General features: G+C 40.7%; 2 protein-coding genes across 2 annotated transcripts in view; one reads left to right on the top strand and one right to left on the bottom strand.

The window, feature by feature from the left end:
* The window catches only part of LOC307030132 (sterile alpha motif domain-containing protein 3-like), a 42,967-nt gene that overhangs the window by 1,767 nt on the left and 13,562 nt on the right, over positions 1-27,638 (top strand). The gene's annotated exons all lie outside the window — the stretch shown is intronic.
* On the bottom strand, positions 301-23,138 carry LOC307030147 (uncharacterized protein). Its single transcript, XM_079666410.1, has 2 exons — positions 20,841-23,138; positions 301-981 (listed from the first exon to the last, which is right to left on the bottom strand). The coding sequence occupies exon 1, from the start codon at positions 21,382-21,384 to the stop codon at positions 21,004-21,006; it is 381 nt and encodes a 126-aa protein (XP_079522536.1). The 5' UTR covers positions 21,385-23,138; the 3' UTR covers positions 301-981; positions 20,841-21,003.

The raw sequence follows: 27,638 nt of genomic DNA on the forward strand, positions 1-27,638 counted from the left end.
TCTCCTTCTCTGAGGGTCAAGAAGAACATCCAAGAGGAAAATTAAAACCTGATGTTATGAGATTTTAAAACCAGTACACTAAGAAACTACTTTTGTTGTAAAAACAGTCAGCTGATCGAATGCACCTATTTCCACATCTACACTCCATCAGCTGATTATTTGTATTTGCCTCGCTTTATGAGCTTCACATCACTTGTGCCTTGTACCGCAGAGTTTGCAATGTCACAAATAAATGGGGCCAATCTTCAGTCAGATGTGAATGTGTAATCTAACATTTTCAGTAAGAATAATGGACAAAAGGAGTGCAAATGCAATTTATTGAAATGTGAACCAAAAGTTAATCAAACATGTTTTAAATAAAAAGCACATATGGACAGAAGTAAATGTATAAGTAAACACATCTAAGTTCCCATCAGCAAAAACACGTGAGTTTGCTATCCTGGCTCCAAAATGGTGGAATGAGCTCCTCATTGAAATCAGGACAGCAGATAGCTTGCACATCTTCCGGCGCAGACTGAAAACTCATCTCTTTCGACTTCACTTCGAGCGATAGAATTATTAACAAAGAACTGCTAACAGAGCACTTATATACTAATAAAGGACTGGCTTATCTAAAGCCAGTTGAGTAGCAATTGAAATGTTTGGCTCTATGAAACCTGATGTACTTATATGATTCTGTTTTCTTCAAGGTTGTATCTTCCTGGTCGAATGTACTTATTGTAAGTCGCTTTGGATAAAAGCGTCAGCTAAATGCAATGTAATGTAATGTCATTTAGTCAAATAAAGTGACAGACTAGGCCTGTGCAGTTGGTATCAGCTTTGCCCAGCATGGGCTCCTCCATCAGGCCTGGTCCTCCTCGCAGAGGAAAGACCCTCAGTCCTCTCCTGGCCAAACAAACAGATAGGACGTCCATCACATGGAGGTTTCTCTCTGAAGTCTCTGCAGCTTTCTGGACACCACGCTGTCTCAATCCGTCCACACTGAATATGAGAGGGGGAAAATTAAAATAATAAATGCTTTAGACAATAAGAAACATAAAGTTGACTGTTGAGTTGCTCAGTTTTTTTAGATTGTCAATACTGTTACTGTATAAATAATATATCAGGTTAAGAGGCACATTCAAATAAAGATTGGTCTTTAAATACATGTTGTCTTTTGAATTGTTTGTCTAAAGTCAAGGATCTAGAACTGGTAGGCTACTTAGTTTTAATGATACAGTCTGGTTATTATGCTGTTTGGAGGAGGCCTCACAGGTAAGAGCATTAACTAGCTACCATCACATGTACCTTAGCTTGACTTAAATGTATTAAACGTATAATTAAGTGATATCAAAATATAAATAACTAATGTCATGCAAACATATTAATATTTGCTTGATTCCAGTGTTGAATTCAGCACAATTGCATACAAACGTTAAGGGATTTTAAGATTCTGAAGTATTATGGTAAAAACTCAATAACTTAGATTATTATTTATAGTTTTGCTGAATAGTTTCATGTCCGCTTATCTTAGAAACGTAAAATGCCACGGCAGTCTGCAGATGGGGAGCATGTTAGCTTAGCTTGGTAGCTTCAGCAGTAGCGTGGCGTGGGGAAAAATTTAGGGGAATCCAATTTTTTTGGAGGGGGGTTGGGGAGGGGGTGGTCAATAACGTAACCAGATGAGTGATTACAACGCCCGGTAACATTTTACACACATTTGTATCATACAGATGCAGGACTTTTACACGCCTGTTATCTAACCGACAGGTCCGCACGCACTCTCCAGCTGAAACTCTCGTCTTATTAATTTAAGCATTTTCTTATTAATTTATGCAGCCCCCCCCCCCCCCCCAAATGCAATATCAGCCGCTAAATGCGCAGTGCAGATTCGGTAATGAATAAATAAGAAGCATTCATTCACAAACTAAATCAGGAGACCTTTAAAGTTTTACGTTCACATCAAAGTATCAGTATGCGTTGTGTTGATAATGGGCGAGACCCGAGTCAGCGTAACGTTGAGACGATCTCTGTTTAATGTCTGATAACAGATAAAACGATCAGTTTTATATACATTTCCCTCACAGTGACTCCTCTCATTGGAACGTTTACAAAAAGGGAAGAGGAAACGTGAGGGACACAATATATACAAAAAGTAAAATCACAAAGAAAGGAAGTAAAAGTCCTCACAAGAATAAACTCCTGAGCACATCTCTCCGACTTTGCCAGGTATTTAACATTCAATAAAATGAAGAACACAGAATACAATAATATAGAACACAGAATAAAATAATATAAAACACAGAATGTGTGTGATTATACAAAATTAAATCAAATAAACCCCACTGCATATTTACATCTGTTACACTAACACACACGGCAAGTGCAGCAACAGTCCTCGTCTCTGTAATTAGTTCAGTCCATAGTCCAAAAGTAACAAAAAAATATAAACAATCTCATCTATTCAAGTGATCGGGCCCTATATGGGTGCTATCCGCGGTACTGATTTTCGGATAGCAGCACCCTGTGCTAATTAAACAACTGCAATAAAACAACTACTTCAGACTGACTAACACCTGCAGCTAAATCCAGGCAAGCAATGCACAATAACCAACAGAACCACATCAGAAATTGCACACATAGCTACACGGGCAGTTCAGGCAACAGGTATGCCACAGAGAGAAAGGGGTGTGCATTTCACTCAACATATTTGAAGAGGAAGGCCATTCTCCTGTCTTTCATGGTGGCGAAGTGGTCAATAACAATGTCATAGAACTTCCCAGCGGCCTTTAGGTCCTCCACAACAACAGAGTCAATGGATATTGTGGCTTGGTTGACAAGTCTGTCCTGTCCACACGTGTTCCTCAGATACGTTTTGATCCTTTTTAGACAGGAAAAGGAGCGCTCTCCTGATGTGCTGGTGGCTGCTATCGTGAGCATGAGCTGGAGTAGCTTGTAGACCTCGGAGAGTTGGCCCTGTAGGTCAGGGATCACCAACTACATTTGTCCAAGGGCCAAAATGTATCCAATAGACACTATCGCGGGCCAGTCCATATATACCACAATGCTAGTGGAGCACGCTCAGGTACTGCGGACCGCATAACGCTTAGCAGACTCTTCACGCTAACGAAGGATCACTTCTAGGCAGGGTTGGGAGGGTTACTTTGTAAATGTAATCAGTTACTGAATACTGAATACATGCTCTGAAAGTAATCAGAATACAGTTAGTTACGTATTCAGATTACTTTTAGAATACTTTTGGAATACTTTCATAACAGATGGGTATGTTTTGGTGTACAGGAGACACTTATCTTACTGTTTTAATGGCTTATCAAGAGCACAAACACAACATCTTGGTGTCATTCTGGACAGCTCCCTCTCATCTGCACCCCACATAAAAAACATCACCCAGACTGCATTTTTTGTACTGTCTTAAAACATTTCCTTGGAATATGTTATGAATTGTAAGGTTTCCTTGGGTGCTTTGAAAGGCGCCCCTAAATAGAATGAATTATCATTATCAGAGCCGGCCCGACCCATTAAGCGACATAAGCGGCCGCTTAGGGCCCTGCAGCCACTAAGGGGCCCCGTAGCTAAAAAATAATCATCTCAGTACACCGTCGCCGTGATAAGTATGTTTAATTAATTGTGTTAATATGCCAAGATTGTCTACTCTCAAAGACATGTGTTATATTATTGAGTCAATAATATAATACATTAACCGTGCTTTAACTGAACCTCATCATGACACAAGAGAGGAAGACAGGATTGTAATTTCCCGTGTTCAGTGAATGCAACAGAGGCAAGACACCAGACCCACCATGAGTTGAATGGAAATAAACATCTGTCTTATTGGCTGACAGGTACCTATCCTGTGAGCTGTGACAATGTTTAAAAGTCAGACTCAGAGTTTTTGAAGATGGACATAAGAAAACATTTTCTTAAAAAAAAAGCCAATTCTCAAGTGGTGGCTCACATAACAACCCCAGAGCCACCACTTGAGCCAGGTAAACAAGGTATGTATGTCAGTAAACTTCCAAGTTATGCGAACATGTAAGCAAAGCATAAATTACAGCTACGTTGACGTTACTTTGAATCGCGGGGGTAAGCTAAACCATTAGCAAGTAGCTATAGCTAGCCAGATATATTAAATAAACACTTTGTCATACAATCTAAATGTAATGTTTTTTAGCGTTACCTGGTAATTTCAAAGAAAGCTCTCTGGGAAATGTTGACTTACTGTTCGACATGAAGCTAGAAGCTACCTTACAGTACACAGTTGATCCGGAGTCCTGTCAGTTAAAGTGTTTCATAGTTAGCTTAGCTAAGCATCAATCTAGCGCTAAAATATATGGATGTTATGTGACAGTATTTCTGAGAAAAAGTCAGCTGAAATGGTGGCATAGTTGCCACTGCTTTACGTGTCAACAGCATGTTTGAACGTATTTGCAGCAGTAAATGTGGCTGTTTGGCCACTGACGTTGCCATAACAACACCTGAATTTATATGTGATACCTCTTTTTGTGACAGATTTTTGCAAGCAATTAGAATTCTTCTGAATGATATTCCTATTGACAGCTAGTTTCTATGTTAACATTATGAGATGGACAGCCAGAGAGACCAAATGAAAAACAGTTATGAAATACTATATGACAAAACAAGAATACAGTTTAAGTGATTTGTAAAATATCCATACAGAAAAATCTGTTTACAGTTCTGTTTCATATGGGTGTTGAGAGATGTATCCATAGATCTCTTAATTTTGCTCTCAAAGTGGACCAGATTGATGCTTTTAACTTCAATATTTATAAAAACATTTTTCCCGGGGGAGCATCCCCCCGGACCCCCCTAGAGGAGGGGAGGACCCCCCAGGTTAGGTCCATGGTGTTTACATGCTTATTTATACAATAGGTGTGCTTATGCTAACATCATAAGACAAAAGTTGGTTCCGTGTTGTGTGTATTGAGAACACGCTAGAGTGAGGGGGGCCCCAAGCAAAAGCTCGCTTAGGGCCCCCAAACGTCTAGGGCCGGCCCTGATCATTATTATTATTATTATTATTATTATTATTATTATTATTATCTGAAACTATGTAATAACTTTTAAAACTTTTTCCAGTCACTTGCTCCATGCATTCAGCAGCAGCAGGCCATTCACTTTGATTTGATCCCGTTATGAAATGTCATCATTTCGACAATAAATAAATGCTACATAAACGTTATTTTGCACATTTTATCTAACCATCTCCGTTTCTAACTTTCAATATATTTTAAAAGAGATCTCTCTCTCATCTGCGTGTGGGGGCGGGGCCTCACAGCCACACTGCATCTCTCTTGCTCACAGACATGCTGCAGCGCTGTGCAGTGTGCACACAGTTCTGCCGGTAATGAATATTACATTTTGTGAGGAAACTTTTCCACCAATAATTCCAATAAGTATTCCAAAATGTATTCACTTCAGGTTTGCGAAAGTAACTGTAATCAGATTACTCGTTTTTCAAATGTAACGCCAGCTGAATACAGTTAGCCTACTTGATTTTTGTATTCTGATTACGTAACTCCGTTACATCCTTTACAACCCAACCCTGCTTCTAGGCTATTGTCCCGCAGCTCCTGCCTCTCTGTTGGACTCTGTCGCAGCGGGGCTGCTGCTGTGGAGCGCACAAAGAAGACTGTTCACAACGAAGGATCACTTCTTCTTCAAGGCAGGGAAGGTTTTGCAGTAGGCAGTCTACTGTCCCGCAGCTGCTGCCTCTCTGTTGGACTCTGGTACTGCACCTTACTCACGAGACGTTGTTAAAAAAAAAATGGGCGGGGAGCGAACGCAGTAACCACTCCGCCAACTCCACAGTCACCCAAGTCGCGCGGGCCGGATGAGAATGTCTGGCGGGCCGGATGTGGCCCGCGGGCCGCCAGTTGGTGGTCACTGCTGTAGGTCATCCTCAATAAGAAGCTGTATCAATGTAGAAGCTGTGTTTTCTACGCGGACCACTATTGCGGTAAGCATGTTGTAACTTCCGGTTGTTCTTGTCATCTCCGGGTATCCTGTGTGCCTATTCTGTTGCTGATAGCTTATTATCTTAAACTTAATCAATCGTTTTAAAACTCTTGATCACGGCAACTGCCTGACGTTGTAATCACACATTACTACAGCTTAAGCACTCACAACTCTCCTCTCTTTCCCCACCCTCGGGTGCTATTTCCTGCTCTAACTGTCTTATGTTCGGTTACTTCCCTACCTCCTTTACTGGTACCGATACATGTGTTAAATTTAGTATAGTTGTTAGGTTGGAGGCGGGAATCATAGCCATAGAAGCCCGGCTCCGCATCTTAGAAAGTAACTCAGCTACAGTAAAGCCCATGTTAGCCGGTGCGGACCGGCAAAAGGTAGCTCCTCTTAGCCGTCCCCCGGCAACTCCCGAGCAGCAGGGAGATTGGGTGACTGTTCAGAAGGGGCATAACGCGAAACCCGCAGGTCCCCACCAACCCGTTCACTTAACCAACAGATATTCCCCACTCAGGGAGACACCCGCTGAGAAGCCAACTCTGGTTATTGGTAGCTCTATTATGAGACACGTGAATTTAGAGACCGAAGCCTCCACAGTCACATGCATTCCGGGGGCCAGAGCGGGCGACGTTGAGGCGCATCTTAAACTGCTGGCTAAAAATAAACGTAAATACAGTAGGATTGTTATTCACGTCGGTGGTAATGATGTTCGTTTACGCCAATCAGAATGCACCAAACTTAATGTGGCGTCGGTGTGTAGTTATGCTAAAACAATGTCGGACACCGTAATCTTCTCTGATCCCCTCCCCAATCTGATCAATGATGACATGTATAGCCGCATGTCATAATTTCAGCGCTGGTTGTCTTGGTGGTGCCCAGCAAACAATGTGGGCTTCGTAAATAATTGGACAGCAGTGGCGGCTGGTGGAAAATATTTTTGGTGGGGCTGTTGATATAGTGAGTAAAAAAATATTTTGGGGGAGAAATGACCTTAAATTGGGACTTCTGGTGATGTAATGGCCCCATAAAATCGTGGTTCTAGGGCCAGGAACAACCAGTATGAGTCGGGCTGAGTATGCTAAACTAACTGCGGTCATGCCAGCCTCCACTCGGGAAAATCTAGTCAAGCCAGCCCTCACGTGATATTACGGTGCGCGAATATCCTATGCATTACGGTAGAGTAAAAAAAAATCCTCCCTCTGTGTTTAGATGAGAATAAAACAAAAACTGTCCAGTATCAAAGACTCATTTCACTTCAGGGTGATAGCATGACACCCCATGTCGTCACTCAGAAAAAATCAGGACATTCTGATGTACAGTTTCAAAATAAAAGACCTTTGAAGTCTCATATATGAGCTATCATCCCTGTCCCCAAAGGTCTTTTATTTTGAAACTGTACATCAGAATGTCCTGATTTTTTCAGAGTGACTACATGGGGTGTCCTGCTATCACCCTGGAGTGAGATGGATCTATGATACTGGACAGTTTTTGTTTTATTCTCATCTAAAAACATGGATGATAACTCATACAATAGAGATTTCAAAGGTCTTTTATTTTGAAATTCTACATCAGAATGTCCTGATTTTTTCAGAGTGACTACATGGGATGTCCTGCTATCACCCTGAAGTAAAATGAGTCTTTGATACTGGACAGTTTTTGTTTTATTCTAATCTAAACACAGAGGGAGGATTTTTTTTTACTCTACCGTAATGCATAGGATATTCGCAATACACAGCAATATCACGTGAGGGCTGGCTTGACTAGGTTTTTCCGAGTGGAGGCTGGCTTGACCGCAATCTAAACTAGAGAGAGAATCGCTGTCAAGGGGGCTACAACTACAACAAGATGAACATATTTGACCGTGATTTAATTGTAATACACGTTTCAAAATGATGCCGAAGTAACAACATACTGATACCGGATAGTACAAACCATGAATTGAGGCTTTGACAAGTCTGCAGACAGACGGCAGGCGAAAAACCTTTTTAAAATGCGTGTTTTCTAATGGAGATTTGGCTAAGTTAACGTTGTTAATGCTCCGACCGTCCACACTCACAACAACGGCCTATACAGACATAAATAAACCAGCGACTGTATTCGCCATGACACAGACAGTATGTGGTTTGTACTTGTTTAACTTTTGTCTAGTTTCTGAACAGATATGAAGAGCTGTCAGCTCTGAGTGCTAAGAGCTAACGGTTGTGTTGTTTTTCTGGGGAGCTCATTGAAGATGACGTCACGGCTCCGCCTACACTGCGTTACTGTAGATACTACCCCAGTTCCTCACGAGTCTAAAAAACAACTCACGTCAACGCACGTAAGCAATGTGGGCGCCAACGTGAGCGCTCTCGTGACCAAAATATTTGAGGGCGCTGATTGGCTGAAATTATGTTTCGGCGGCATAGTTTACTTTTGAGACTTTTGCAGCGTGCTGGTTGCTGCTGTTTGGCTCGGGGGCAGCGCCCCGTAATGATAAACTAATGCCAAGGGCAAGGCCAGGCAGGAAACATGTGACTTATCAGTAACTTTAGACATCGTAACACAATTTTAAACAAGATTTTATTGTAGATTATACATTTTACTGATACCAATTGTATGATATTTACCTTGTTCATTAAAAATTAAAAATATAAAATATATATATTTTTGAAATATATATTTTTTAAAATATTTTTTATTTAATTTTAATATTTTTTTTTTGTATGTGGGAAGAGGTGGGGCGGCGCCCCTAGCGCCCCTATGGGCCGGCCGCCACTGTTGGACAGCCTTCTGGGGAAAACCTGGTCTGATTAAGAGAGACGGCATTCATCCTACTTTGGAAGGTGCAAATCTCATTTCGGCAAACATTTCAGGGCTTTGTGGACTTAATCCATGACTAACTGGAGTTGAGACCAGGAGGCGGAGTCGCAGTCTTACACACTTCTCTGCGCTCTCTCCTAGGCAGTCATCCATAGGAATCCCTAACCCAATAAAATACCCAATATTAACGGTGTGTGTGTCTGCCCAAGGACAATTTAAGGTAAAACCTAATAGAGGTGTCATACATAATAACCTAATAAAAGTAAATGTAACAACTACTACAGTGCAACAAAACAGGAAGATTAAATGTGGTCTCTTAAACATAAGATATCTAGCATCTAAAGCAATGTTGGTAAATGATTTAATATCAGATTATAATATTGATATATGCTGTCTCACTGAAACTTGGTTGAGACATGAAGAATATGTCAGCATAAATGAGGCCACTCCACCCAGCCATATCAATACTCATATTGCCCGAGGCACGGGCCGAGGAGGTGGAGTTGCAACAATCTTTGACTCAAGTTTACTTATCAATACTAAACAAAAATTAAATTATACCTCCTTTGAAAGCCTCGTTTTTAGTCTTACGCATCCGACCTGGAAAACTTTGAAGCCAATCTTATTTGTTACAGTGTACCGTGCACCAGGTCCTTATTCAGAATTCTTATCAGAATTCTCTGAGTTTTTATCAGCTTTGGTACTTAAAACAGATAAAGTAATTATCGTAGGTGACTTTAATATTCATGTTGACGATGATAAAAATAGCCTTACTGTTGCATTTAACTCTATATTAGATTCTGTTGGTTTCTGTCAGAGTGTAAATAAACCAACCCACTGCTATAATCAGACTCTCGACCTTGTTCTGACTTATGGTATTGAAAATGAGCAACTATTAGTCAAACCGCATAATCCTGCTTTATCCGACCATTTCTTAGTAACTTTTGAAGTACTGTTACTAGACTTCAAAGCATTAGTCAAAAGCTCCTGCAGCAGAAACCTATCTGTTAGTGCTATAGCCAAATGTATGGAAGAGATTCCACTAATACTTAACTCGATAGCATGTCTGCATGTAAGGGAGGAAACTTATACAAAATGTACACCACCCCAAATTGATCATGTTGTTGATAGTGCTACAGATGCGCTGCGAATAAAATTAGACTCTGTTGCTCCTTTGAAAAAGAAGAAAATAAAACAACATAGATTAGCTCCATGGCATAATGCCGAAACCCGTAAAATAAAGCAAAAGTCGAGACAACTTGAAAGGATATGGCGTTCTGCTAAACTTGAAGAATCTCGTTTAATTTGGCATATTACTCTCAATGAATATAAGAAAGCACTGCGTAAAGCGAGAGCAGCTTACTACTCTTCATTAATAGATGAGAATAAGAATAATGCAAGATTTCTTTTCAGCACTGTAGCCAGGATGACAGAGAGCCACAGCTCGATTGAGCCTTCTATTCCCATAGCACTCAGTAGTAATGATTTTATGTGCTTTTTTAACGATAAAATTGTTACTCTTAGAAAAATTTTTTATGACCTCTTGCCTTTGACCAGTATAGTATTATCAACAGCTCCCGGAAACGTAAGTTCTAATATTACACTAGATAGTAAACTAGAATGCTTTTCAGCCATAAACCTTGAACAATTCAATTCAATGATTCTCTCTTCCAAACCATCAACGTGTATCTTAGACCCGATTCCAACTAAGCTGTTAAAATAAGTTTTTCCATTAATTAGCACTTCTTTATTAAATATTATGAATATGTCTTTATTATCAGGCTATGTTCCACAATCATTCAAAGTAGCAGTAAGCACAACCTCGATCCAGACGTTTTAGCCAACAATAGACCTATTTCTAATCTTCCGTTCCTCTCAAAGATTCTTGAGAAAGCAATCGCAAAACAGCTGTGTGATTACTTAAAAAACTATGATTTATTTGAAGATTTTCAGTCTGGCTTTAGAACACATCATAGCACAGAGACAGCTCTGGTTAAAGTCACAAATGACATTCTAATAGCCTCAGACAAGGGACTTGTCTCTATTCTTGTCTTGCTCGATCTTAGTGCTGCATTTGATACTATCGACCATGATATCCTATTGCAAAGACTAGAGCACTTAGTTGGCATACAGAGAACTGCTTTAGGCTGGTTTAGGTCCTATCTATCTGAACGCTCTCAGTTTGTACGTGTCAACGATTAATCTTCCACGCAAACCAAAGTTAGCCATTGAGTGCCACAGGGCTCAGTGCTCGGACCTATTTTGTTCACACTATATATGCTTCCGTTAGGCAATATTATAAGGAATCATTCTGTAAACTTTCATTGTCATGCGGATGATACTCAACTATATTTATCAATCAAGCCTGATGAAACTAATCATCTAAATAAAATTCAAGACTCCCTCAAGGACTTAAAAACGTGGATGACCTTACATTTTTTGATGTTAAACACGACCAAAACTGAAGTTATTGTACTTGGCCCAAAGGATCTACAAAATAAATTATCTAAAGATATACTAACTATGGATGGCATTAACTTGGCCTCCAGTGAGACTGTAAGGAATCTTGGTGTTATATTTTATCAGGATTTATCCTTTAACGCCCACATAAAATCAATTTCAAGGACCGCCTACTTCCATCTATGTAACATTGCAAAAATCAGGCATATCTTGCCTCAAAACGATGCAAAGAAACTAGTCCATGCATTTGTTACTTCAAGGCTGGATTATTGTAACCCCTTATTATCAGGGTGTACCAAGAAGTCAGTCAAGTCGCTTCAGCTGATTCAAAATGCTGCAGCTTGTGTACTAACCAGAGTTAGGAAAAGGGACCACATTGCTCCTGTTCTGGCTGCCTTACACTGGCTCCCTATAGAACACAGGATAGAATTTTAAATTATTCTTCTCGCCTACAAAGCCCTTAATGGGCAGGTGCCATCTTACCTTAAAGAACTCATTATACCCTACTGTCCTACTAGGGCATTGCGTTTCAAGAATGCAGGGTTGTTGGTTGTTCCTAGAGTCTCTAAAAGTACAATGGGAGCCAGAGCCTTTTCTTATGAAGCTCCACTTTTATGGAATCAGCTTCCAGTTTGTGTTCGGACGGCAGATACCCTATCCGTTTTTAAGAGTGCACTTAAGACCTTCCTTTTTGATAAAGCTTATAGTTAGGGTTGATTAGATTCAGCAACCTAGTTTTGCTGATATAGGCTTAGTTTGTCGGGGGACATCTTACTTCTTCCTTCTCTCTGTCTATACCTGTGTACTCTCATGTTCCGATTAACCCAGCTTCCCCAAATTTCTTTCTTTTTGGTGTCTATATACGCCGGGATCCGGAGTCATGGATGATCCTGCGGTCCTGTGTCATGGATCGCGAGTCCTGGATCTTGAGTCGTGGCTGTGGTCCTGGATCATAAGTCCTGGATGGATATCCTCATGGATTCATCTTCCTATTATACACACATGCATTTACAAACATTTGGACTACCTATGTTGCAAAAGTATTATCTTTTCAATTTACACACGGCATCTATTGCACGTCTGTCCGTCCTGGGAGAGGGATCCCTCCTCTGTTGCTCTCCTTGAGGTTTCTCCCATTTTTCCTTTTAAACTGTGGGGTTTTCTCTGGAAGTTTTTCCTTGTACGATGTGAGGGACTAAGGACAGAGGGTGGCGTATTGTCATACTGATATTCTGTACAAACTGTGAAGTCCACTGAGACAAATGTAACATTTGTGATATTGGGCTATATAAATAAACATTGATTGATTGATTGATTGATATCAGCTCTCCTGGTGGCTTGTGAAACAACCTGTTGTTGTACAGCGTGTGCAGCTCATTCCTTAACTTCTGCTCATCAAAGAATGGATAGGTGTTGATCAGCTGAGCCAGCTCACTGCTGGAAAATGCAGCAGGCTTGCAGAACGATTCGAATGATGTGTGTTCCAGTATCCGAAAAAAGTTCAGGTGCTCCATATCTGCAAATCTTTGGGTCATGTGCAACACTATGCCGTCAACAATCTGGTAGTAAAGACGCCGGAAAGACACAACCGTTTCCTCGTCTCCTTCTTGCTGGTGCTGGTTAAACCCCTGCTCCAGGTCGTCCCGACTGCTTTGACCGTGTCATCGTAAATGCGACTGAATGTCTCATCTGTCCTTGTGGCTTTGAGAGCGCTGAGAGTGCTCATGATCCGATCCTGGCATTTTTTGATGTCCGCCGTCTTGCTTTGCAGAACCTGGAAGAGTGGTTCTGTGAGGCCGAAAATGGACTGAAAGACCCCGAGCAGGAAGGTGAAGTCAAAATCCTCAAGTTTTTGCTTCAAGGTAGCACTCTGTGCAATGGTCTCTTTGTCCCATCCCGGCTCTGTCATTATCCTGTCAAAAGCGATACAGAGCGACCCGCGTCCTTCATGGATGGCGTGTACTGTGCGGCTTTTAAAGTTCCACCTCACAGCAGAACCCCCTGGTACACGCACAGCTCGATCAACTTCAGACAGTAGTGCTGATCTCTTACATGAATGTGAGAATAAATTGTGATAGGCATCGAGATTGGCAAAAAACAGTGTGGCTGCTTGAATGTTGTTTGTGCCTTGTGCTAAAACCAAATTTAACTTGTGAGCATAACAGTGGATGAATAGCGCATTGGGGCAGTGTGCTTTCACTAAAGCCTGAACGCCACCGTGCTGTCCACTCATGCAGCTTGCTCCGTCATAAGTCTGACAAATCAATTTGTTTGTTGGACTGTAGTTCCCGGTGGCTCTCATGACAACTGATGTTACAGCTTTTGCGTCTCTTTCTAAGCTGACATCAAAAAAGCAGAGGAAACGTTCACACACACTGCCTTTTTCATTCACGTATCTGATTATGATAGTGAGTTGGCACAGGGCCGCAATGATGAGTTTCCTCAGAATATCCCGGTTCTTTTTTACTTGTTCGTTGTACTTCTTTGTGCTAATGGTTCTTGCTACATCCAGAGCCTCGTCAATCCTGACGCGTCCAAAAAGTGAAGTTATGCTTAATTAAGTACGCAAAATCTCCTTCCTCCATAATGCTTCATTTGCTTGATAATTTCTAACGGCGGTGATGACAGTTACAGTACTCCGTAGTAAAACTGATGTTGATGGGATTTGATTGGATTGTGAGGAAAGGGATTTTGCCTCACAATCCAATCAAATCGCCAGCCTCCAGGGGAAGCCGGAGGCGGCCTGCTTCCCTTGGCATGGCCCTGACCAATTACAGGTTGGCAGGGGCATGACGTGGGCCTCATCTGATTGGTCAATCCCTCCATTTTTTTCACCAAGGGAATCCCGATTCTGCTGGCCTCCTCTCGCAACAGTGAATGCAAACTACTGTTTCACCATAACATCTAGAGGGGCGCTGTTTGTTTCACTCTTTGTAAAGTACTCAATGAGAATGGGGGAGAGACGGAGAGACGGTTCGGCAGGAACACACAGCAAAGGAGAATTACCGAAACAAAACAAAGTGTTTTTATTTATTTATTTAAATTATAACTACAATCCGAAAAAACAGGGGAAGCCTGGCTTCCCTTGGCCTCTGGGAGAAAACGCCACTGAGCTTCAGCCAGCTCTGGAACTTTCAGCTCGGTGGCAGGAGGTCCCACCTCGGCTCCGCCTCTTTTCCCTTATTTGGAGCAGGCTGGAGTAGGCGGGAGTTGAACTCTGACGTCAGTGTCGAGCCGTTAGTGGCCGACTCCGCCTACTAAGGGCTTCTCGGCAACTCTGCAGAATCCTATGGGTGACGTCACGGACCCTACGTCCATTTATATATACAGTCTATGGGTACAGTGTGTGTAGATGCAGCGGACAGACAGGTCTCACTTGGTTTGGTGTCCTCTGCTTACTTGTAATACTTGTAAATACAACCTTTGGCCCGTAATTTATTTTCCTCATTGTAGCGACCAGAGAGGGGAGAGGGGGGGATTTATCCAGTTTCTGATAGTGTTATGTTATTATGAGAGTGCTCTGTTTGATTCTGAAATTGTATATATTTATATAAATATATACATATATATATATATATATATTTGGGCCGGGACTCGATTAAAAAAATTAATCTAATTAATTACAGGCTTTGTAATTAATTAATCGCAATTAATCGCATTTTTAATCACATATAAATATTTGACCTGAGAACAGTGAGAAGCAATTTTTTTCACATGGATTTTAGTATACCATTCAGGGTGTCCGCGGGGTCTTAAAAAGTATTAAAAGTTGATAAATCAATTTAGCGAAAATTAAGGCTATTAAAAAGTATTAAAAAGTATTAAACAGCATTTTCCAAGGTATTAAGAAGTCCCACAGCAACGACAACATGAAACACCCTTTAATTTACTGAAACGACATGTCGGGAAACCCCCTCAAGGCGGCCCCATGCATAGCGCGCCGTAAAATGCTGCTTCTTATTTTAAGTTTCGTTGCCTTGCTCCGCTCTGTGGGGGGGGTCCCAAGGTGGGTAGACCGGCATACGCAACGCTCTAGGGGTCCAACGGCTCCGTGTGTAAGCCCTATATGATCATTTTCTGATAACGATGAAATAGCCCGCCTCCCTCTCCCCACGTCTCCTGCTGCTGCTGGGCTGTCAGAAGAGGGGGAGGAAAAGAGAGGCAGTCACCGTTTATTAAACATTATTATACAGAGAACAGAGTCGTTATCAATTTGTTTTAAAGCTCAATAAATAACAAAGAAGACCTCCGATTGGCACTTTTCAAATTTTGTACTTTAGATTTAAACTTTAACAGACATGATGACCGGCGGAACATTTTTTTTAACGGAAACTCTGCCGCACGGTTCCCTCGTCCCTTGGAAGAGCCGGAGAGGTGGGTGTTTTTCATCTGCTGGTAGACTACCTGAGAGATATACAGCAGGAGAACACGCCATCCACCTCGGAGAATAAACAAAATGGCAACCATGGCAACCATGCTCCGGGGTCTTCTTCGCTGCTTTTGGTGTATTTTGTGAGGCCTGACATATGTACTACAGCGTTTCCAGCATTTCCAGCGGCCTTGTGTTAACGGACACATTAATGAATCGAATGCGTGTGAACGGAAGACTTTTTTGCGTTTGCGTTTTACCGTATGCGTCCTCGTGGGGCCGGGGTCTAAGCCAAACTATCTCCGGTCACAGAGATCTGCTATTTTAAAGTAAAGTCAACACATATTGACCCTAATATAGTCTATATTAAGAACGAGAAAAGTCTTAACATATATATCGTTTTTTGTAAACATATTACAAATGTGTGAGGGTGATGACGTCAGAGCATCGTCCTATGTGCCAGGGCTTAGCCCCGGACAGCCCCAGCCCAATTTAACCCCTGGGTATTTGTGAGGGAGCTCCTATATGGCATTACCCCGCTGAAGCTCACCAAAGTTTAATATATTTCATAGTTCAAAGTTTTGTCAATTGTTTTGTTTATTGGTCAAATACTGGTTTCTAATGGTTTCTGAGGAGTTTTACTGGAATGAAAGAGCACAGACTACAGAAGCAACAAAGCAGCATACTGCATTAAACCTGACCTTCACAGAGAGGTTGAAGTTCATGTGGAGAGGAGGCTTCAGTAGTCTACACTCTGTTTAGTTGTGCTATCTTACAATCAATATAGTAAATGTGAGGTAAAGTGTGTTGCCAATGTAACCGGTTAGAACTCAAAGTTGCGATGAGATCTTAAAATGTATGGAAAGGGTCTTAAAAAAGGTCTTAAAAGGTATTAAATTTGACCTCAGGATTCCTGCATATACCCTGCCATTGAATAATGACTGAATACATAAGCTTAAGCAACAAAACATTGTTTATTTTTTTCAAGGTGGTACTTAACAAAGACCAACAGAAAAGTTCAATTTTTACCATAAAGTGTAGCAATAGCATATTTAGGAATATAGTACATTTCAGAGATTCAGGTAGCCTATAGGTAGGTAGACCTTCTGTAAACTATAACACTTTGTTTTTTAAGTAAAACACAATACTTTCAAGTACATTCAGAACATTGGAAACCCTGACTATTAGAAAACATCTCTCTGTTGCTTCAGAGGCCATAAAGACTGATTTACCAACAGTTGATTAAAAAAATCTAATCAATTTCAGTCCAACTCTCTCAATAACCTTGGCCAAAACAATAAACAGTTCAACATAAAGTGCCAGTTGCACCAACAACTAGGCCTGTCACGATAAATAATTTTGTTGGACGATAAATGTTCCTGGAAATCATTGCGATAAACGATAATATTGTCGGCACCATTGTAAGACCATTTTAGACCACTGACATACTGATAATATATCATAATAATTCTAGTACATCCTTTCAAACAGAACTTTTTATTGAACATTCAACATTGCAAATGAAATGTGAAATAATATTAAAATATATAAATGATATATAATAAATAAAACAAATTAATTAAATTATAATAAATTAATTAAATCACACACAACCAAAACAATAAATTAAATAGACTCAGGCTGGAAAACAGAGCTCTCAATCCATCTATCTATCCATCTCTATATAGATGGATAGATAAATATATATAAATATATATATAAATAAATCAATATGAGCACACATTGTCTCACAAGCAAAAAAAATCTCCTTAAAACAACAGTCATGTGTACAGTCCACTGTCCATACAAAGGCCCAGATGCCTCAACAGGCCATATCCAAATCTGTTTTTCGAAGTTTTCGAGCAAGGAACACCAACATGTTTGCATTGCCGGGCAAATGCATCTTTGATTGTAAACTGTCGGGAAGGTGGGGGCTCTCCATCTCCAGCTGCCGTGTTTGCTACCAGCTGGGAAAACGGAATGGAGTGGTTGTGTTTTAGGTGTAGTTTAAAATGCGTGGTATTGCCTGCTTTTGTCGCTACCTTTTTTTAAACAAATGCGACACACCGCCCGGCTCACTCAAGTCCGTAGGTTGGCCTCGTTGATTTGGCTTGAATCCAAAATACTGCCACACCGGAGAATCGAGATGTGTAGGTTTTGTAACCAATTCCATTTCATTTTAAATTCCCCGCGAGTAAGTCACACGTTGTCTCCCGCTTGTCGCTATATTATTAATTTGGCTGCTACGCTGCTGTAAGTGCACACAGAGTGTCCTGACCTGGCTGTGTGTCAGCCCCGCCCCTCACAGTGCGCATGGACGGCAGCCACAGCTCGTCTGGCTGCCACAGCGCTCCTAGCTAAAATGCTGGTCACATCCTTATGTAAACAAACACGCATGTAAACGACAATTTATCGAGCTCAGAAAAGTTATCGAGTCCATTTTTATTTATCGTACGATAAGTCAATTTATCGATTATCGCGACAGGCCTACCAACAACGTAATAAATAGTTCAACATAAAGTGTACCATTTAAAATAAAATAAAAAAGTGCCAGTGATTGACCTCAATCCCTCCCATTCTTCCAATATCCTGATTAAAAATAAAATCTCTCTGTTGCATAGGCCACTGTTTGATCAACGCAAATTGGGTGTGGGTCCTTGTACTCCGAGTCGGGCTAACGTCCACGCTAGCTTCCACGCTAGCTGCTATATGTTTTGCATTGAGGTGATACTTGAGGCTTGATGTGCTGCGGTGATATGCAAATTCCTTTTTGCATAATTTGCAAACAACCGTGCTCTTATCGATGCTTCCATCCGTCCGTTTTTTAAAACAAAATGTCCCATCCACGGGGCCAACCAAAGCGGTCTCATCAGCTTCTTCGTTCAAGTTTGACTATTGTTCACTATGGTTTGTTGTTGTTTGAAGTCATGAACGTTAGTTGGTGCTCCAGTATAATCGGTACCCCTGAAACTCATCCAGTGAGAAACGTTCCGCGGAGCAAAAATAAGTGCGATTAAAATGCGTTCATTTTTTTAACGCGTACATTTTTGTGTCATTAATTAATCTTAATTAACGCGTTAAAGTCCCGGCCCTAATATATATATATTATGTGTGTGTGTGTCTGCATCTTTAGCCTGTTATTGTCTCATTATACCGCACTGTGAATGAATTAAAAGTAAATATATAAGTCGTCATGAACACATCTGTCCATCAGACAGAGGGCTGCTGTGCCTCCTGTCATCATTAATGGACGTCTCTTTAAAATGACTGCTCAGAGGAGAGGAGTTCTCATTTCTCTAACCGCCTGCTGCTTCCCCTCCTCTCTCCTCGGCTCCTCCGCTCGTATCTCCTGTTGGCGGGACTAAGTCTTGAGGATAGGAGTCGGGGAGGGGAGCTAGAAAAATGAGAAAGGGGGGGACTTCCGGTATGAGGTGTGCGGAGTAGACGTGCAGGCGGCTCGCTCCCACGACTTAACTTTCAGATTTACCTTTTAAGCTTCTCATTTTTAAGTATTTGAGGCGCTGACAACGACACTGGACGGCTTGAACTCGACTGTAGCGGGTGTTGAGATCTCCATAGTATGTTGAATACTTAAAACGAAAGTTAGTTATAATCAAATATAATCAATTATATTCTTGTATAACCCACAATGAAAATGCTTCATATTTTAGGTTTTTCTATATTTACAGTATAAACAAAACACAAGTGGTTTGTTAAATTGAGTGTAAGGCCTATAATTATTTATGCCTTACTCTCTGATAAGAGAGTAGGCAGTTTCTTCCCTCTCCTCTCACAGCAGTACACAGGGAGGGGGGCTCCGGACTTAAGGAGAAATACATTGAGGCCTCAAAAAGGTGGTTATGTCATAGCCATAGAATATGTCTGGTCATGTCCTTTTTACACACACATGGGAAGGTGTGTCTTATGCCATAGCCAATAGAATATGTCCAGTCCTGTACATCAGTGGCCATGCCCAGTTTTTTTCATTGGTTTGGTATGTAGGAGGTGTTTTGGGGGTTTTCTATCTGGTTTTTTTGAGCATTAAGAGACTGGCTTTTTGGGAGCAAGCAGAGAGTGAGAGGGGGGTTTCCCCTGGTATACTCTCTCCCGGTAAAAGCTCTGTCCCTCTTAGCTGGGTTAATAGCTCTCGGTAAGGTTCTCTCAAACTTGGTAAATATCTCTCGATTTTCTTTGTTGAAAGCTGAGTGAATTTTCTTTGTGAAATGAGTGGAATGAATTGATGTTTGTTGAATGTTAGTACCCTGCGACCTGTGAGGAAAGGCCCTCCGAATTCATGCGGGACTAGTTGAAGTATACAAATGTGAATTGTGGAATGAATTGATGTTTGTTGAATGTTAGTACCCTGCGACCTGTGAGGGAAGGCCCTCCGAATTCATGCGGGACTAGTTGAAGTATACGAATGTCGAAATGAGAAAATGAACTGTTTTGGTGAATGAAAGTTTGAATGAGCTTTTTATTAACACCGGTCTTTTATGAGATAAGACCTCTACAATTTTATAAAAATCACAACTGAATTGGGCAGTTGAAATTACAATTTATGGTAATAAATGTAAAACTGTGAATTAAGGTTTCATATTAGAACATGATCACAGCATGATAGTTTTAGTATGATTATAATGTTGTAAAGAGAGAAGGTAAAAACCCTGTATTAGTTTGGACTTATTTTTCTTCAAATAAACTGATCCCACCTTTTGGATTGGGACAACTTAAAAGACATCTGCGCTCTCCTCTCTTGCTTCAAAGGTAAGATTGCACCCTGCCACACTCACTCTTAGGTAGGGCCACACCTCATTTACTGATATCAAAATCCTTCGGGATCGCTTAAACAGATTTAAGAGAGTTGTCTGAATTGAAACAGCAGTTAATTGAACCTGGTTCTTCGGGGAGTTAATAGAAGTGAGATCTTGCTGACGTTGGTGGATCTGAGCCAACCAGTAAACTTTCATAGACTGAATAACTTCGGTTAGGTCAATTAGTAGGTCAGTGTAATTTCCCGGAATAAATTATCAGGACCTCACCAACTCTTACACAGGCCATGGGGAAAGGATCGGCTCTCTGGAAGACAACTCTAATGAGGTGGACCGTTGTCTCCAACATTTAGAGAATGCATGCTCTACCCTCCAACAAGATAACGTGTTGCTGAAAACTAAGCTAGTCGACCTGGAGGGGCGCAGCAGGCGCCAAAACATCAGGATTATCGGCCTACCTGAATCGCTTGAAGGTCCACGACCACCCGCATTTTTTCCCAACTACTTGTGGATGTCTTTTGCAAGGAGGTCCTTTCTTCACCACCTGAGCTCGATCGTGCCCACCGGAGCCTCGCACCCAAGCCTGCTGCAGGAGATAAGCCACGACCTGTCATCGTACGCCTACACCGCTTCCAAGTGAAGGACCTGCTCATCCGTGAGGCTCGTAGACGTGGTGAGCTGTTCTACAAGGAGCACAAGATCCAACTCTACGAGGATTACAGCAGCGATGTGTTGAAGGAAAGAGCAGAGCCTCCTCTGCTGCCTCGAGAAGTCCCCCAGCCCGCTGACGCCAGCTTCCGAGTCGTCTGCTGTTGGGACGTCCTCAGGATCCTGCTCCTCCAGTCCGCTGATGTCAGCTTCCGAGTCGTCTGCTGTAGGGATGTCCTCGTTGATGATAGCCAGGTCCGTCCTGATGTGTCTGGGTCCTAGCCGGTGATTTCCTCGCCGCACACTGGCTCCAGTAGTACCAGATGTCCCCCTTTGCTCCTCGGCGGACGGCATGAGACGTCCTCTGGGTCACTCTGTAGAGCCCGGAGAACCTGGGGTTGAGCAACCTTCAGCCAGACAAACTCCGCTGTGTCGGTCTCCTGCTCCTCGGGTCCCCCTTTTGGCGTCAGGAACCTGTGTGGAGAAATCTGATACCCTCTAGTCTACGCTCAGGGCTTCTGGGTCCTCAGGTGTTTGACCCACCACTGGTAGGCCGCTTCAGAATTCTAATACTTGGCCTGTGTCAACAAAATAAACCCCAACATCTTCAGGTGAACTAAATAACATATCTCAATAGCTCTGAATTTCTGACAAGCATCTGTGTTATTATAAATTAAATCCTTGAGATCCTATTTAAAATCTAAATATAATATGAACTGCTAATGTCTCTGGTAAAGAAACACACTAATGTTATGGATTAAAAACAACTAAAAATCATGATACTGACAAAGTGAATAATTTCCTGGTGATACTGCTTCTACTTGTCAGTGCTTAGATATTATCAAGCTGAAAAATGAATACAGAAATCCAACATACTGTCATCAAATGTCTTTTTATTATGAATTTAAATTAAATTTACATCCCAATAATGATCTAAACCAAAAAGTCTATGGCTTTTACTTCTTTACCAGGCTAGTTACAAGATGTTGTCTAAATTAAATTCTATCTCATTACATTACTATGTTTTAACTTAACTGTAATATGTTCTTTCTACATTTCAAACCTCAGTTACTTTAATACCTGTTGAAATATTACAACATTGTTTTCATTATCACAGTTCACCTTCTCATTCTCATTCTGGAATTACCTCTCTCAGTAGCCCCTTGGCCACTGATTCTGTATCTGTGTTACCTGTTATAACTCAATCAATATTAGAAACATGTCAACATTTTTTAGGAAACCTCTCGTTTCCCTTGGAGCTCCAGAATAATGTGTTAGTCTAAAAACATGCTTGGTTAGTTATTGCTTTAGAATCATGCAGTTACACTGATCACATGCCGGCATTCCATTCACACTCACACTGTCAGGTTTCAAAGTCAAGTTCGGTCAGCCCCAGAGTCAGTCATTGATAGTGCTTTTCTCAAGTCACACTGTCAGTCAGGGTCAAAGGTCATTTGGTCTCAGTTTCATTGGCCATGTGTCGTGCTCTGCAGAGACTTTAATATTCTACTAGCTGGAGTTGTACTAGTGACATCATTGTGTTGATGTCAACCAATGCAACACAGTTTTTTCTCGTGTTCGCAGCACCATTTTCTTCAGATGTTTAACAAACAAATGATCAATACACTTTATTAATATACCGCCCCTAGGAAACACAATACCTGACACATTTTCATGCAAGGCATTTTTAAGTGAACCTGCAGAAAACGGCCTTTCGAATTAATATTCCAAATTAATCAATAATAATAATAATCCATTTTATCAATTTGTTTACCCTTAGAAGTGAACATACCTCATAATGTTACATCAGGATGTTAAACTAAGCTTTGGCCAAATCAATCATTATTACTGTTTCAGATCTAACTGGAGGTTGAACAAACAAAACCTTTTATTTTATTTATTTTTTTGTTTACATCATGCAAACCACTAACATATTTTCCAATTTCAGCATCAGCCTTGTTACTCTAAAATTACATCCTAAATAGGAATATTAGGAATGAAACAAATATTTAATCTTCAGAAATGTTCTCAACAAATGGAGAGTAATGCCATCTCTCTGTATAGTGAATAGCCAACATATTTAAAAAATGTCAGATATACAAAAATAAGCCTAAATACTCTTTTACTATCAAAGTCTAAAGCTAGAACTAAGCAGAACAGTTTTTTAATGGACAATTTAATCTAGAAACAAAACAAAACTGGACCTGTGTTCTTATGTGTTCTTCAAAATACATTAGTAAATACCTTGTGAAGTATTCACAATATAACTAATCCTCTCTAGGATCTGAAATCCATTCATCTTTAACCAGATACTATTTCCCTATTTATTTTTAGTTCATGATAATAATGGTATAACGTCCACACGTTTACCCATAGCTAGTCACTATGTCAAGATTATCATGTGTGACATAATAATCAGATGTCTTGTTTGCCAAACAAGGATATTAAACTTTAACCCTTTCAGCATTCCAGACCATCATTAAACAATCAGCCTCCCTTCCTAAACACTAAGCATATCGTTCTACACCACCTTCTGATAAACTCTTGCACAGTTATGCTGTAAAATCATTGCATGATTTCTTCAGAGTCTGAACAGACTGAGACCAGCCTGTCTCTTGATCTTGTCATATTGAGAACAGTCAATGATTCATTGTCCTCTTCAGCTGTAGTCAGTGGCAGGGCCCCCAAAAAGCTAGAACCGGCCCTGGTCAGTGGGCTCCAAGGAAACTCTCTCTGGCATTGGGATGTCCTGAGGGGGAAGGGACCTCTGGATCAATGTGATACAATCAGCAGACACACGTTGTCCTCTGTACCGCAGAAATCCCCAAAAACTGCAGTACCTCTTCACACCACGGTTGCCTTGACAACGAGGCACAAGCAAACTGTCAAAACCTCCTTTGAGATGTGTTCTTTGCACAGTTCTTCTGTTTGCAATGAGCAACTTTTCACCAACACACTGATTCAGAGTACAACCCAAAGGTGGCGCACAACTATCCAATGCTGCTGTAATCACAGCAAATCAGCTACTGAGAAAAACTCAATGTAAAACCTCTCCCCCAGCGGGTTACAAAATAAAACAGCTGAGTGTCTATATGGTCAGGAATGCTGAAACATGTGAATGTTAAACCCATTAATGGTAACAGTCTTCCTATTCTTCATTACTTCAGTTCTCAGTTAATAGGCAAAACAAAAAACTTTTCTTAACCACTATAGATTCATCTTTAATCTTCTTGCTTATTCTATTCTTTTCAAATTGTTTATCTAAGTTGTGTGTTACAAGCATGGTTAGATTTGTAACAGAATACAAAACTAACTGTATCCAGCGCTATATATTTAAAACAAGTAATCTGACTACAGTTAATGAATATATTTTTGGAACACTTAAAGGAATTATTACAAAATGTAATCTTCATTATTACTAAAGCTGAAACCTAAATAAATCATCAAGAAATACATTTTTCTGTCCTTATTACTTAATTGTTTCAATAAAAACTAAAAACATTGTGAAAACTCCCATTTTTGAGAACATCTCAACACTTTTATTCCATCTAAGCACGAATGTTTATGACAAACTCGTCCTATTAATCCCAAACGGTCTTTAATGGTATCAATTGTGAACTTTCTTAATATTAATTATAAATGCAACGTATGTTCTCTTTAGAACAAAGACAGGATAGTTGCAGCTGAAACTGTTTAATAGCAATTTTCTGTTAACCAAGATAAGCCTGTTGTTCGTATATCTAGTAAATATATTCTTATTTTATGTTACTCATAAAACAATATGACATTTTCCAGAATAGTAGTAACTCTATATAACCTGTACTCTCTCTATACTTCTTCAAACCATCTGACTTTTCTCTCTCTCTTCCTCTCTGCGCCCTGCAGCTGCCGGCCCAAGCTTCTCTCATCAAAACCTCTTTTGTTCTCCAACTGTGTGAGATGGCTTTTAGCCTCGTGCAGCACCTCTGTCATGCTTGAACATTAACAGATTCCCTCTGACAAACTTACAAAAACCTTCTTTTTACTTTCTACTCCTTCTTCATAAACTTAAAAACACCATTGTGGTGAATCGTTCACGTTTTCAGTTTCCTATCTACTTTAAACAACCATCAACTGAGAGTAACTGTATATGATAACAACTCCTAAATAACCTTACAATATATATTTCCTCCAATGAGTTCGTTATTTCATGTCTAACAAATTCTCCTCTTTCCATGTCGTATTCTAGATGGAAAAATCCAACTATTATATCTAATTTGAATAAAGCCTTACATTTAATGTACTTCATATACTCAGTAAACCTCTTTTTACTTTCCCCTAAGGTTACTGTATGTAATATAATTTTCCTTGAAGTATAATTAAGTACAATCCTTAGTTAATGACAAATACCATAACATTCACAACGCAATGCAACGGTATCAATCAGTTCTCAAAGACTATGTTTAAATAGCAGCAAATCATTGTTTCTTATTTATTTCAATATATCACACAAATCACACATTGATCTGTTAATTTTCAATGTATTTCAGTCCAACTTCAGGCATTAGAGAAAAAAGCAAGCAGACACCCTCCGGGCTGCTGCTGCTGCTCTCGAGAGGAAAAAAGGTGGGGGAACTCTCACAGACAAATACTGACACTCCCTTCTCTCTCCCCCGCTGTAGCTCTCAGCCTCTTTAGGAAAAGGGTTGCTTCTTTCAACAATTAACACTTCTGCTATCCTTTTATTCAATTTTTCTGCATGAACCCACTGTTCTCGTAAGCTCTTAACTCACGCTCCTCTCGTTAAAATTCTCCCTTCATTATGACTTCGTATCTATTCATCTGACTTAGGCTGTTTCTGTTACCAGTAAATATTCACAGACTTCATATCTATTGATCTGACTTACTGTCCTTGTTACCAGTAAATATTCACAGACTTCATATCTATTGATCTGACTTACTGTCCTTGTTACCAGTAAATATTCACAGAAAAAATTCCCCGTACAGTCTATTCAGCTTTTATTGTCCGATGTTTATTCCAACAAGTTTAGCAAGCCTCTCAGTGCGCTTCAACACCGTCTTTCAACGATGTGACGCTGACATGGAGTCGTAACCCAGGCTTACAGAACTCTTTATCGTGACGTTTGGCTTTATAGATTCAACCCCCACAGAACAAAGGATTAATGAGGTCCGGTCACTTCAAAATTGCTTTTTGAAGGTTGCGTTACTCTCCTTTGGATTTTACTTATAACTCAACTTCGATTCCTATGAACATAAGAATTATTATTCAGATTTGTTCCTGGATGCCGTCTGAAAACGGTCACTGAACATCCCCCAACGAGTCTTCAGCCGTCTCCTTTCTGAAAAAAGTACGGGGCCTTTCACCTTCGTCTTACATACCTCGTTGATTCACTTTTATGTTATATAACTTTCCTACCTATCTAAAATATGTATTTGTATATTCAATTGCAACAACCATGACACCGGAATATGTCTCTGACAACTCTAAAATGTAGTTTAGCCAATTACAGACCTTCGATAGAAACAGGCTTGTCTGCTCACCTTTCAATTGTAGGATCCTCGTTTTAGTTGTCAGAGATTATTCTAGGCCCCTTCTCCGGACCATTCGTCCGCTGGCTGCTTTATTTCCTCTCAAAAACCCTACTCATGACGTCACCACGTCATGACGTCATCACGTCGGGGAAACACCATTTGTTGGGGCAGAATCTCTGCTCTGCGCCGTTCCTATATGAGCGGGTTCTCAAAAGAAGGAAAAATTCAAAGCAGCCAGGATAAGGGTTAAACAATAATCTGCTTTAATGGTAAAACATACAAATACATCACCGAATCACGAAGCACTCTGCAGAGTAGTCCGGGCTCAGGTTTCTACCACCGTGTGAGACAGGTCTCAGGAACGGCCAGTCAAAAACAAGAGCGCCGATCTTCAAAATGATCACAACATTTATACACATTGTTCACTTCTGAGCGAGCTAGACAGTGAGTTGGCAGTGTTCCATTGGTCGGTTTCCCTTCTGGGCGGGATCCCAGGTAGTAAGTCCACAGTTGTTGATTCCATGTTGCTTCTGTGCGTGTGTGTGTGTGTGTGCGTGTGTGTGTGTGTGTGTGTGTGTGTGTGTGTGTTTCTGTCCCTCTGCCCTCAGGCAGATCCCCCAATCAATGATTTGGAGTCATGACAGAGGACTCTTTGACAGGACACATACTCATACACATACTCATACTCATACTCATACTCATCCTAAACATCTTCAACACACACAAACATCGTATCATGTATCTTTAACAGAAGTTAATTGTTCTTATCGCTTAATGGCTTCCCTGAACTTCCCTTCACCCCAAAGTCAGCTTACTAGGAATGAATACATTTTATTGATAAGCTCAAAAGGACCTTTATCTCATTTACTGCTGGGTGACCCAAGTCTCAAGGCCTCTTTTGGGGTCTGTAGGAGATAAATCATTAATTCTACAAGGCTTCAACTGTCTTGTATCTGAGGCACATCTCCCTTTGGGCTAATCAATACGGGTTTTAGGGTCAGCAATTAGCAGAGGAAGCTAGAGACTCAGGGCCCCTTCCTTGCTGGGAACTGCAAAGCAGATGTCAAAGGTCATAA

Source organism: Notothenia rossii, assembly GCF_949606895.1.
Source record: "Notothenia rossii genome assembly, chromosome: 1".
NCBI lineage: Eukaryota > Metazoa > Chordata > Actinopteri > Perciformes > Nototheniidae > Notothenia > Notothenia rossii.